General features: G+C 35.8%; 1 protein-coding gene across 14 annotated transcripts in view; it reads left to right on the forward strand.

The window, feature by feature from the left end:
• MYO9A (myosin IXA) overlaps positions 1-14,704 on the forward strand; it is a 250,951-nt gene that overhangs the window by 136,383 nt on the left and 99,864 nt on the right. For all 14 annotated transcript variants that reach the window (XM_075536143.1, XM_075536142.1, XM_075536146.1 and 11 more), the window contains 3 exons: positions 3,533-3,608; positions 7,768-7,911; positions 9,707-9,746. In XM_075536143.1, coding sequence (XP_075392258.1) covers positions 3,533-3,608; positions 7,768-7,911; positions 9,707-9,746 — 260 coding nt within the window. The remainder of the gene's footprint in view (positions 1-3,532; positions 3,609-7,767; positions 7,912-9,706; positions 9,747-14,704) is intronic.

Consider the following 14,704-nt stretch of genomic DNA (forward strand, 5'->3'; position numbering starts at 1 on the left):
CCTAGGTCACACCCTACCAGGCCTCCTACACCCTCCTCACCACCGATTTGGATCACTTGTTGTTCCCTTGTCCCTGGGTTTGTTAACACCATTTCCTTTCCCCTCACCTCCCCTCTCCCATGTCCCCCTGGAACTGTTGGTCCTGTTGTTTTCTCCTCCAGATTATTCACAAGCCTATCCTATTTAGACGTATCTGGTATTTAGGTCTTAAACATAAATCATTCCTTTTGCTATGTTTTGTAGTTTTCGATGTAATTCTCACCACGTTGATTAAATGTATCTCTATGTGTTTTATTTCTTTGAATGCTTCTGTAAATGGACTTATTTTCTTAGTTTCCTTCTTAAATTTATTGCTGACATATAGAAGGCTCTTGATTTTCTATGGGTTCTTCTTGTATCATTCAACCTAGTTGAATTAATTTGTTCTGATAGTTTTTTGTCTGAATTCTTTGGTATACTGTGTATGTAGCAGTTTGGCATCCTGTGGTGGCTTTGGTGTTGCTGTAATACTGGAACCTATGCCACAAGTGTTTCAAATGCCACAGGGTCACCCAAAGTGAACAGATTTCTGTAGACCTTCCAGCCTAAGAACTGATGACTAAGGAGTCCACTTTAGAGGAGGGCATAACATTGTTATTGACCATGCAAAGGCATTTGACTGTGGATCATAATAATCAATGGATGGCCTTGAGAAGAATGGGATTTCTAGAACACTTAATTGTGCTCATACAGAGCTTGAACAAGAGTTCAAGGCAGTCGCGTGAACAGAACAAGAGAATACTGCGTGGTTTAAAATAAGGAAAGGTGTACTTATTCAATCGTTGGTGAGCAAATAATGAGAGAAACTGCATTATATGAAGAAGACTGGGACTGGAGGAAGGCTTATTTATTAAAAACCTGCGATATGCAGATGACAAAGCCTTACTTGAGAGAAAGACTTGAAGCACCTGCTGATGAAGATAAGGATTGCAACTTTACCACTGGACCAAGAGGTAACTTCATGATAAATGGAGAAAAGACTGAAGTCAAGGATTTTGTCTTCTTTGGATACACAATCAATGCTCATGCAAGCAGCAATCAAGAGATCAAATGATAAATTGCATTCGGTAAGTCTTCTGCCCAAGAGCTCTTTCAAGTGTTGAAAATCAAGAAGGTTACTTTGAGGACTAAGGTACACTGACTCAAGCCATAGTATTTTCAGTTGCCTCATAGGCGTGTAAACGTTGGACGTTGATAAGGAAGACCAGTAGAGAATTGAGGCACTTCTATTGTGAACTGGTGAAGAATATTGAAAGTGCCATGGATTTCCAAAAGAACCAACATCTATCTGCCTTGGAAGGCTAGCCAGAATGCTCCATAGAGGAAACAATAGCAACACTTCTCGAGTATTTTGAACATGTCCAGAGAAACCAATCCCTAGAAAAAGGACATCATGCTTGTAAAAATAGAGGGGCAGTGAAAAAGAGGAAGGCCCCCAACAAGATAGATTAACACAGTGACTGCAACATGGGCTTACACATAAGAGCGTTTCTGAGGATGGCACGGGACCAACCAGAATTATGTTCTGTTGTACATGACTGACACTTAACAACAAAACATCTATATGAGATCATGTCATCTCTACAAATAGGGAGATTTTGCTTGTTCTTTTTCAATTTTTATACCTTTCTTTTTCTTGCCTAATTGCTTTGCCTAGGAATTTCTGTATATTATATATGAGAACCCTAGTGGTGTAGTGGGTTATCTTTGTTGTGTAAATCACAAGGTCTGATGTTCAAAACCACCAGCTGCTTCAGGAAGAAAAGTGCGGCTCTTTCTACTCTTCTCAAGAGTTACAGTCTCGGAAATCCAAAGGGGCCCTTCTATCCTGTCCCATAGGGTCCTATGTGTCAGAATTGATGCAATGGCAATACATTTGGTTTTTTGGGGGGGGGGGTTGGGTTTGGTTTTTGGTAAAGGAGCAGTGTCATGAATGGAGGCATCTTTGTCTTATTTCTGATCTTAGCGGGTTTTTCACCTTTCGGTATGAGTTGTGGTTTTTAAATAAGTCTTCATTAACAAGTGTTGATGCTATTTACTTTTAGCCTTAATTTGCTTAATATTTTCCCATATCAAAAGTTAGTTTTTGTCCAACACTTTTTCTTCTCTAATTGAAATGTGGTTCTTTTCTTTTATTCTGTTACTGTGGTATATTAGTTGCTTTTCTTCTGTTGAACTACCCTGTATGAATGAATGTTTTCTTTAGGTGCTGTTAAGATTCTTTCTTGGTCTTTGATGTTGACAGTTTGATTATGATTTTTGTCAGTGTGGATCTCTTTGAGTTTGTTGACATTCTTGAATATAGAAATTAATGCTTTTCATCACATAAGGGAAACTTTCTGTCACTGTATCATCAAACATTCTACCTTTTCTTTCCCCTCCTCTCCTTGTGTATATTGTCTTGGTGAACCATGTACTACCAGTTGACCTTAGTGTCCCCTGAGACTATAGCCTTGATTCCTCAGACGCAGTGACTTACTCTCTCAAGGTATTTGGATATCTAAGAAGTTTTCACATCTCTTCCCCTTGTATAGATACTCTATTTATAGATACATATTCAGCAGAGGTAAATACATATCTACAAACATCCTGTGTCAGGTACAACACACACACACACACACACACGTTCAACCTGTATGTTTTTCCAAACATCTATTCATAGATCACCTTCTATTGCAAGAGTGTGTATATGTCCGTACTTACCTCTGTTGCCTTTAATTCTCGTATACTTCCCAGTGTGTTCCCCTGCCTCCATGATTTTTTGGCCAAGTTTCTCCTTATTTTATCTTGCTTTCCCCGTCACCCTTACTGGATACCTTAGCATCATTTATGTATAAGATTATGTCATCAGCAAATAGAGATCATCTTAATTCTTTCTTTGAAATGTACCTTAACTCTGTTCATGGTTTATGTGTGCTATGAAAATTGATAGCTGTATGTTTATGGAGCTTAATTTTTAAAATCAATTTGTCCCTTTGATTCTCATTGTATTTGTAAGATTAATCGATTTCTAAAAACCTATAGTCTACATTAGGAATACATTTATTGCTTAAAGAATCATGCTTCAGAGTCAGATTGTAATTTTTTTATTATATAAAGATTTTACATGTTTTCAGACATTTAGAAAAAATATCTTCCTAATTTTAATTAAATGAGAGGAGAAATAAAAGAGTTCAATATTAAGTCCTCTAATTCACTTCATAGTTAGCATGAGATTTCTAAGTAACAGTCATGGGAGTTAGTTTGTATCAACCTAGCATTATGTCAGGTAGGTTACTCTAATAAATTGCTTAAAAAGATGGATCATTTTACCCTGAATTTGGGCAAATAAACTTATTTTAACATTTCTTACATGTGTAGCAGTTATTTACTATTGAAGTACATTAATTTCACTTACAATAAAATTGTTTTGTGTTTAGCTTTCTTTTTTTTTTGAGTTTTGTGTTTAGCTTTCTTAGCACTGATTTTAAAATCTCTGCTTTTGAACCGCTAGGTATAACCCGGAAAATTCCCAGAACACCTCTGTCTGATCTCCAGGGCATGAATACTCTAAATGAAAAAAATCAACAGTAAGTACGTTTTGGTTATGTTTTTAAGGAAATATCAAGAAATGATATATGCACATGGCATTAAGAATTAAAAGAAAATAAGCCTTGGTTTGTGGAAATGGTGAAGAAACAAAGTAGTAATAAGCTAAGTGTTAACAAAGCCTGTAAGACTGAATTGTTGAAGAGCACCTCAGGTACCTGGACTATTCAGGTTTGTTTGGGGTTTTTTGCTGTATCTTACACCATCCCGTGGATCTGTTCACCTGCCTTTCTGTTATTTGTTCCCTCCACAGGGGTTATTCCGTTTTTAAAGGTTTCCTTCAAATATATTAAAAATGAGTTCTTACATTTTTATTTTTCAGACGTTTCTTGCATTCTATATTTCTTGGGAAATTTCAGGGTATTCTGCTTTGTTGAGTGTGGAGAAATCTTATTTGTACGTAATACTTGTGTCACTAGTTTTTATCAGACTTTTTAAAAAAATTTTAACAATTTATTAGGGGCTCATACAATTCTTATCACAGTTCATACATATACATACATCAATTGTATAAAGCACATCTGTACAGTCCCTGCCCTAATCATTTTTTTCTCCTCTTTTCTTTTTTTACATTTTATTAGGGACCCATACAACTCTTATCACCATCCATACATATACATACATCAATTGTATAAAGCACATCCATACATTCCCTGCCCCAATCATTCTCAAAGTATTTGCTCTCCACTTAAGCCCCTTGCATCAGGTCCTCTTTTTTTTTTTCCCCTCCCTCCCCTTTCCCCCCTCCCTCATGTGCCCTTGGTAATTTATACCTCGTTATTTTGTCATATCTTGCCCTATCCGGAGTCTCCCTTCCCCCCTTCTCTGCTGTCCCTCTCCCAGGGAAGAGGTCACATGTGGATCCTTGTAATCAGTTCCCCCTTTCCAACCCACTCACCCTCCACTCTCCCAGCATCACCCCTCACACCCTTGGTCCTGAAGGTATCATCCACCCTGTATCAGACCTTTTTATGGTGATTGTGGTAACCAAAGCTTACTCTGTAGCATCTTCAATGATGATGCCTGGAAGGGAATTTGAGAGGAGAAAAATAAAAAATTCACTTTTAAATTTTCTAATAGAATTTCCTTGTCTTTTACACACACTAGTACATAAAGACTGTTGTTTATATGAGTAAGAGAAACATTGTTTAGTTTCTAGAATCTTCTCTTAATATTATAAACATGAAGATAATTTGATCTTTACAATGTCCAATGCGGTAATTAACGAGAATTTTATGTATGTAAATGGAACATGTAACTTCATTGGTAATGTCTTCCAATTTGACTTAATGTCCTCCTAATATGTCATCAGTTATCTGCTTAATAACTTTTTCATAATTCTTTGTTTGCTGAAAGCTGTCTGCATTCACTCAACTGGCATTTAAGATAGTTCTTAAGCATTTAGCATTAGCCAACTTTATTCAGTTAACTGCCAGCAAATCACATTTCTTGTTACCCTTTGTTTCCGTTATGTTTTGGTAATGATGAAGTCCCGCACCACATTTGAATGTTAAATTTTATCACATCAAAAAGAAATTTTGTACCCATTATGTTTCCACACCTACCAGCCCCAAGCAACCATAAATCTAATTTTTTAAATTGTTGAATTAGTTGATTTACATTTCAGATAATCAAATATGTATTCCATAACTCTAAATACTAACCAAACCACCTAATAGCTTGCCTTGCCTCCTCTATTCTCTTCGTTCTTGTTAAAATACTCTTTCCCTTCACCCAAGTTAACTCTTGACTATTGCTTCCCCTTCCTCTACTCTCAGCCTTGGGAGTTAACAAAGTGTGTTTCTTTATCTGGTTTTTTTTCTTGTATAATAAATGGTTTTATACAATATTTTTCCTCAGGTGATTGACTATCTTCATTCATTATAATCCTTTCAAATCCATCCATGTCATGAGATGTTTCACAGACTCATTATTCTTTCGTAATGCAGAGTATTCCATTGTATGTATGTGCTTACCAAATTTTACCCATTCTTCCGCTGATGGCCATTGAGGCTGTTTCAATATCCTTGCTATTATGAACAGAACTGCGAGTGTGCATATATCTGTCTGTTACAGCTCTTACTTCTTTAGGGCGTATGCCAAGGAAAGGGATTGCTGGGGTATATGGCATTTCCATTCTCACTTGTCGGAGGAAGTGCCTTACTGCTTTCCACAGTGACCCCACCGTTTTACAGTCCCACGAGTCGTGGATGAGGCATGCAGTCTCTCTTTACACTCAATCGTCTCCAGCATGTTTAGTACCTGGTTTTTCTTTAAACTTTGCTGTCAATGTCAGTATGCAGTGATAGCTCATTGCTATTTTGATTTCATTTCTTGGATAATCATGAACATTTCTTCATGTTTGTTGGATGCCTGAATTCTCTGTTCATGTCCTTTAAAAAAAATTTAGTGCGTTAATCATGTTTTTCTTGTGAATGCATCTGCTTTCCATCTTTAAATTGGTGTCTCTGGGTGTTTCTTATACATCATGCAATATGTGGTCTGTTGTGTTGGGCTGCTTTGATTGTGTTTTGTTGCCAGGATTGTACTGGTCAAGTCATGTTCACCTCCTGTTACCATTCTTCCATGTATGCTTCTGATTCTGGATCCCTCTTGTGAAGTTTCCATTGATAGCTGTGTTCTTGACAGCAGCTGATCTGGGTATAACAGTTTTGGCATTGGTTGAGCAGAAAGTTTGTTCAACTTCAATTTCTCAGTCAGAATTATGCAAGCTAAACCATTTGAGATGCCTGTGGTGTTGGCTTTTGTTTCAACTAGGGCAGGAATAAGAATAATTGCTTCCTCACAAATTGGTGTGAATGGTCTGTGCTGTAGGCTTCATCTTCAAGATCATCTAGACCAGCAGTTCTCAACCTGTGGGTTGTGACCTCTTTGGGGGTCAAACCACCCTTTCACAGGGTTGCCAAATTCATAACAGTAGCAAAATGACAGTGATGAAGTAGCAATGAAAATAATTTTAAGCATTTTAATATTCTACATATTTCATTTAAACAGTACAGTTATATAACCGTTTGAAGTAAAGTTTTCCACTTAGTATGGTGCACTTGAGACCCATCTAGGTTGTTGCATATGTCAATACTTAATTTCTTTCTATTGTTAAGAAATCTTTGACTGCCTTTTAGTTATATTGTTTTCTTCTTCTTAAGTTATTAGAGTTATTTTTATAATCAGATATAAGTCCATTATCAGATGCTTTATTTGAAATATTATATCTCACTCTGTGTTTTCTTTTCAATTTTTTTATATCATTTGAAATCCAAACATTTAAAAATTTTTATGAAGTTCAACTTCATAGTGTTTCTTTCTGTTTTTCCTTGCTTGTGCTTTGGTTGTTGTATTTAAGAAATTATTACCCCACCCCACCCTTCCAAAAAAAAAAAAGATGAAAAGAAACCATTGCCCAAAAAGGAGTCACGAAGAGAAGGAACTTTGTACCACTAACTCTGGATTTGTTGGGGTTTCTGTAGAGTAAATAGGCTCTCTTTTCAGTTTCCCTTATAGTCATTTTAGGATTGGGGTCTCATGTTTACTGCTCAGTCATCTGACTGTATTTCAGAAATGTATTGTTATTGTTATTTCGCTTATCCTTATTCTGATATTATTATTGCTTTAAAATATTTCATTAGTGTTTTAGGAGGTTCCTAAAGGAATCTAAATATATATTCAGTCTACACTCTTTACCAGAAAAGTTCCCTATTAATCCTTTATTTAAAAAGTATTTTTTAATCATTAATACTGAACATATAATATTTTTGTTTTTAAGAATTCATAAAGGGAAATTTTGAGGCACAAAGATTATCTCAGGGCAATTCGTTTTAGGGGTTTATTCAGCTTTCTTGACTCTGGAAAGTATCGATTTTAGGAGAATTTGAAATGCTGTTCTCCATTTTTCCTCTCCCATTGTTTTATATTGTAAAATATGTTTGAAAATATATTGTCTATTTTATATTGTATTGTCATTACTGGTTTCTAGTGTAAAAACTGGCTATGGTTTTTTGCTGGCTTAGTAGTTTTTAAAAATTATAACGTACATGAAGTTTTTTTTTCTTTATGGAAGCAGTTTAGAGGATGTGACAGAATTACTTAATAAACGAAAGCAATTTTACTTATTCCTGACAGTGATGCATTTGACATTGCCTGGAATGGCAGAACGGGGACCTGGCAAAGCAGATCATCAAGGAGCAGCTCCTTGCTTGACAAAGACGGGGTATTCGCTAATACAACCAGCAGCAAACTCCTGGAGAGAGCCCATGGAATTCTCACGTTAGTATGCACTCCGTGCTGTGGATTGCTTGTAAAGACTAGCTTAAATTTCCCAAAGGACAAAATGAAGAAGGAGCTGGTGAAGCATCATTTCCATCAGTAGAATTTTGAGTGAGTCAAGACTCAGAAGTGTTTAGTGAATGCTTAGCGGGAAGAATCTCCTGCATTAGCTGTATTCTGTATGTCACCAAGAGTATTATGGCTGAATGAACTTGCTCTAGACATGATTCTCTTTTGCTCCTTGGGAAACCCTGCTCTCAGAGAGGGAAGATGCTCGTTCTTTTCAGGCGTCTCCGTCTTTGTTGGTTAGGAGAAGGAGGCAGCTTTCTGCTGTCGTAATGGTTTATAACCACAGAAACCCTGGGCAGCAGCGCTGTCCGCCCTCACACGTTGCTGGGGGTCAGGAGGGACTCTGTGGCAGAGGCAGTCCTTATTGTAATTCTTTAGTTCCGGAGGCTCTGACAAGTTGGTCATTGAAGTCCGCTGTGAAAGGTGTTTGGATTCCACTTTCCACAAACTTTTTAAGGCCCCTTAGGTATGTACATCCAAGATAAGTACATCTAAGTCTACCATTCCTCATTACATGATTGTTTAATTGGTTTGAGCAAAGAGATAGAACTGTGTCGCTCCTAGTTACTTGTGCTGTAGACTGTCCCGGACACACCTCCAGTATACTCTCTGACTACTACCTACAGGGATGACTGAATTGGAGTATTTTGTGTGTATGTGTCTTTTTTTTTTAAATTATTGGGTGCTCTTGCCGCTCTTATAACAATCCATATGTCTGTTGTAGCAAGCACATTTGTACATATTTTGCCATCATCATTTTCAAAATATTTTCTTTCTACTTGAGCCCTTGGTATCAGCTCCTCTCTTACCCCTACCTCTCCCATCATCCAACTCTGGTGAATTCTTGGTAAATTATAAATTATTATTATTGTCATATCTTACAGGGCCAGCTGTCTCCCTTCACCCACATTTCTGTTGATCGTCCCCCTCATTTGGGGGGAGGGCTTATACGATCATGAATTGGAGTTTTTAATGTATGTGTAAGTCATTGCTTAGTACTATTTATTTATGTAAGGCTCCTTGCAAACTAGAAGTGTACATTTTTTTACACATCACAACTTTAAGAAGTTTGTGTAATTGCAATTCTCATTTTGCATTATTATACAAATTACACAAATTGAGGCTCTGAGAGTTTAAAGTCATGCATTAATAGTGATAAAGTTTAGATTCAAGCCCAGCTCTTTTTGACTCCCTGGCCCATGTTTATTCCCTGTTTTAAGCCTAAAATCTAAATAAAAACATACCTTCAAAAGGGTTAATTTAAGCATGCTAGCATTGTGAGTAGAAAAAAAAATGGAAGAAAAATGTTAATTCCCAAAGTTGAAGATTTTAGTGAATAGAATTTTTTTAATTGTGAAGTTAGAAATTTCATTTATAGTCTTATAGAAATGGCCAAAATAAAGCTTTATAGACAGACACAAGAAAACAGAATCCCACTAATATCTAAAGGGAAATAGTAGACTATCACTTATGATGTCTAACACCAAGTTACTGGTCATCATGGTTTGAATCTGCCTCTACCTTAATTACAGGAAATGTAGCTCTCTCCTCACTTTCTGACCTGCTTAACCTTTCTTCCCAAAGGTCCTTCTTGGATTGATGGAGGTTGTTTTCATATAGAGGATCTACATTTCTTGAAAACTGGTATATATAGTCTGTTGTTTAGGTTGAACTGTTGAAATCATTTATCTTTACAGTATTTTTTCTGATATATTTACCTCTCTAGGAGAAACAAAAACTTTAAATCGAAACCTGTCCTTCCAAAGGTGAGTATTATCAACAATATTATTTTTTTTTTACTACTCATGCAAATAATTGTTATAAGCCAAAGATAAGAAATACCTTATTTATATACAAAGTAGGGATTTACTGTGTGCATTAAGGTGAGTCGATTTTTTTCATGGATTAGTGTTTGAAAAGCTTCTGAATATAAATATAAAATTTTGTGGCGTTATTACTTCTTTGTTTAAGATCTTTTCGTTTCCCCTTGAGCAAGGTTAAGATTAAATTCTCAATTATACTTGATTTTAAACTAATTTCTAATTGGTGTTTCCCAACCCCTCATCATCTATAGCAAAGCTTAGCAAAATTTTTCTGGGAAATCCAGGTAGAAGAAATTTAGCAGGTCTCTCTTTTAAGGACTCATTTTTGCTTTTGTAGCATGAATATTGCCATAAATATGCAGCCAAATGAATGTGGCTGTATTCCAAAAAAGTTTCCTTTATAGACATTGAAGTTTGAGTTTCATACACATTTTCATGACATGAAATATTATCTCTTTTAAAATTATATTCAGTCATAAAAATTGCATAAAAACAGTGAGCAGGATCTGGCCCACAGGCTGTAGTTTGCAGAACCTGAATCTACATTGCTATTCAGAGATAGCCTTGCAAAAATACTTACTGAATTTACTGAATAAAGACAGATTTTAATGGGAGACACTTAATAAATGTTTCTATTGTACCCTCCAAAAAAAGAAATCTTGTCATTTAAAACTTTGTTAGTAAACTTGATTTCAATAATTTAAAGGAGTAGACAAAATAACTTTTTTCTCCTGTGATTATTTGGTTTAAGGGGAAAAAAGGTATTTGTCTGTCTTTATTAATCCATATAAAATCACCCTTAAAAATGTAATGCTCAGTTGTTATTTCTAGTAGTGGTGTGCATAGTTTTAAACCATGAATTATACTTAGAAATTATTTGAATGGCTTGTAATTTTGTTCTTATTATGAAAAGATACTGTGGTCTGAAAAAGTGACAAAGATACAACATTTGTTAATAAACATTTAAAGTTTTTATTTAGTTTTACCAGCTATATTAATTTATAATCCACATATCATACAGTTAATAGTTTAAACTTATTAAAAAGTATTGTGCAATCATTACGACCATCATCTTAGAACATTTTCTTTCTTATACTCATTAGCTCCCCATCTCCCCCTAACTTCCTCTGCCATACCCCAAGAAACTTAATCTATAGGTTTACCTATTCCAGATTTCTTTTTATATTTGGATGGATTTCTTTTTATGTAAATAATTTTATTGGGGTCTCTTATAGTTCTTATAACTATCCATATGCCAATTATATCGAGCAAGTTTTTACATATGTTGCCTTTATCATTTAAAAAATATCTTCTTTCTACTTGAGCTCTTCCCTCCCTCCCCCACCATCTCACCCTCTTGATAACTTATAAATTATTATTATTTTCATATCTGACACCATTCACTGTCTCCCTTCACCCACGTTTCTGTTGTTCGTCCCCCTGGGGTGTGGGGGGTATTATACATCAGTCATTGCCATTGATTGCCCCTTTCTCTCCCTTCTCCCTCTGCCTTTGCCCTTATTCTGGATTTGTTATAGAGAAAAACATACAAAAACAGAACAAACAAAAACCCAATAACAAAAATAAAATGAAAAACTCCAGGAAAAAATCAGTTGTAAAGATAATAGAAAATAATAAAAACTAGAGCAAATTTCAAATGGGTGAAACAGGAGAACAAATGACAAGGTTTTAAATCTTAAACTGACCACCTCTGCATTCGTCCACCCTACAAACTACTTTGTCAACTTGCAAGACTATTGACACTCCTAGTCAATTGCCCGAGGGATTCAGCAGATGTCTAATCCAAGTGGGGGACCCTGCAAATGATCTTGGGCTTTGATTGTTATCCATAGCCTTCTGCAAACTGCGTACTCAGAATTTAAGCTCTTAAAGCCATTCCCTCTTCTGGTCTTGGATTTTATTATTTACAGTCTTTGGATCACACAGGCTGGTGTGCTTTTTCCATGTGGACTTCACTTTCATCTCACTTCGATGGCCACTTGTTTTAAGACAAGCCTTTTAGACCCCAAATACTACTACTTTCTGATAGCCGGCGACCATTTGATTTCTTCACCACACTTTTGCTATAGCATCCATGTCTTCAGTGATCTCTTCATGAGAGCAGGTATCAAGTAGTTCCATGACATTAAAACTAAATTGTTCTTAGAAAAGGACTAAATTAAGTGTGAGCTCAAAATCCGTTCATATTTCTATGTATTCATCATGATCGTTTTATCTAGCCCGATTCATAACAGTAGCAAAATTACAGTGATGAAGTAGCAACGAAAATAATTTTATGGTTGGGAGTCGCCATAACATGAGGAACTGTATTAAATAAAGGGTTGCAGCATTAGGAAGGTTGAGAACCACTGATCTAGCCTGTCTAGCCTTTTATCTTTTTCTTTTCCTTCACTGTTTTGTTAGTGTTTCGTATCTTAGTACTTATAATTGATGGCACAGTGGGTTGACCCTGAGCTGATAACCAAAAAGTTGGCAGTTCCTACCCACCAGATGAAGCAGACTTCTTTCATAAAGAATTATAGCCTGAGAAACTCTAGAACAATTTTAACTCTGTCTTATTGGGTTACAATGAGTCAGAATCAATTCAGTCAGAAGAGGAGCATCAGAATGGATGTATAATTTGAAGAATGTAGCCAGTGTCACTGAATCCTACATGGAAAAACTGTTGAATTGGTATATGTTTGCCTATATATGTTGTCAACAACAACAAAATGAGAATTTTTTTAAAGAACCATTAGTTGCTGTAGGATTACAGGATAGATTTGTCTAGAATCCTGTGGGATAGTAATGAGAGTCAGCACAATATTAACTATGAAGTAGAGGTCCTCAGCCTCTGACTGGTTTGCCATTTCTGACACCAGCTGTGGTACCCCTACCTCCATCTCTTCTGGATTATGTGGTCAGAAACAACTTGGACATAACAAGAAAAAGTTAGATCAGGACCAGAAAGCATTCATACAAGATCTGGAAGGCATTCCTGAGTACGTCCCTCTCATCTTCCATGTAAGACAGCTTCCAACCTTGACATCTCTCCAACCAGTTGCTTTGGCAGTAACCACGCTGGCTGGCTCTTCTCTCATGCCCCCTTTCAGCTGCATAACTCCTTATAGTTGTAGAAAGCTTTGTCTTCCAGAGTGGTTGGCAGTACTGAACTGCTAATCCTGTAGTTAGCAGCCCAATTTGTAACCATTAAGTCCTCAGAGTTCCTCATGTATCGTCAATAGTTGTAAATACTTCTCCTTGATAGTAAATATAGGTTTACAGTGTCTCATTTAGTACTTTTTCACTGTTCTGAAGAGCATTATTATAAACAACATTGAGTCTTTTTTGGAAGGAGCCCAGGTGGCACTGTTGGGTAAGTGCTAAACCACAAGGTTGGTGGTTCAAACTCACTAGTTGCTCCATGGGAGATGAAATTATCTGCTCCTATAAATATTTTCACCCATATAAGAATGCTATGATTCAGAATCAACTTGGTGGTATAGTGGGTGGGAGACCTTGTTTGATAATCTCCTTATATAAATTTCTTATAATAAATAATTCCTACAAGTGAAAGTCCTTGTCAGCAAGATTATATGAAACTATATTCTTAAATACATGCATATACAATGTACCCTTATGTTTTTCCATCCTCATGAATATTGCATTTTGGCCGTTTTTATTATGCTTGGTAGTGTGATAAGCGGGCAATCTCTTCAAAAGATAATTTGCTTTTCTTTGATTACAGGTGAGATTGAATGAGTGTCATTATGTTTTGCTATTTATACTTTACTTGAGAATTGTCTATTCAGGTCTTTAGCTTATTTTACATAGAACGTTGTATATATATAAATGATAAGCTTTTGTCATTTGTTGGTGATAATTTTTCTGTAATTTTAGTTATTTGAATGTGTATGTTACTTTTAGTCACTTGAAAGGTTTTAAAAATTATTCATAATGCTCATTTTAAATTTCTTCTAGTTTTAAATAGTTTCTGCTTTCTTTTTGATTGAGGTTTTTCCTCTGTTGTTGGTTTTTGTTTTTTTGGGATGTTTTTCTGTATATGAAATCCAGGATAGGTAAGTATACAGAGACAGGAACTAAATTAATGGAATTTTAGATGTATGTCAGGAGACGTTGGGGGAGTATGGGGAATTATTAATAACACTGAGTCCAAGAAACAAGAAAATGTTCTAAGACAGATGGTGGTGATGATTATACAACTCTTTTAATATAATTGTCCTATAGAATTTTATGGTAATAAAATTGTTTTTTTTAAGTATTCATATAGTCAAATGAGCAGGACTTTCTAGCCTGTAAATTTGTCAGTTTTAAAAATCAGACTGTTCTCATGCAAATAAGACCTTGACTATATGTCTTAAGTAACATTATATTGTCGCACATCTTTTTAGATAATAGTCTTTCCCGTGACAAATTTGCTATCCTAAATGTACTGTGATTTAAAACATTAAGGTCGACTAAGAAAAATCTCAAATTATTACTCCCATTCAGTTTTGTATTCTTTGGTGACTGTTTTGTTAAGTCCCGTCTCCCTAATGAGATTTGGGGTGGTCACACCAGGTGAGGGTTGATAGGACCTGGGTTTGGTTTCTACTGTATATGTGTTCTTGGCATACCTACTGTTCCCTGGGATTGAATTTCTTTTATATGAGTCGGGATTTCTTATGAGATAACAGTAATCACTATAAATAATTGAGTAGAAAGGTACTTATTTAAAGAAGTTAGCCATTTACAAAATTATTAGAAGCCTTAGAAATTCAGAGTATTTAAAAGACCGCTTTGGGATTGACCTCCAGCTATAAGGATAAAGCTAAGGGATTGAGGACGTTGCCATTGCAGCTGTTGGTTCCAGGCTCGTCCTACTAATTTGTGGCGTAATT

Source organism: Tenrec ecaudatus, chromosome 17 (genome assembly GCF_050624435.1).
Source record: "Tenrec ecaudatus isolate mTenEca1 chromosome 17, mTenEca1.hap1, whole genome shotgun sequence".
Taxonomy (NCBI): domain Eukaryota; kingdom Metazoa; phylum Chordata; class Mammalia; order Afrosoricida; family Tenrecidae; genus Tenrec; species Tenrec ecaudatus.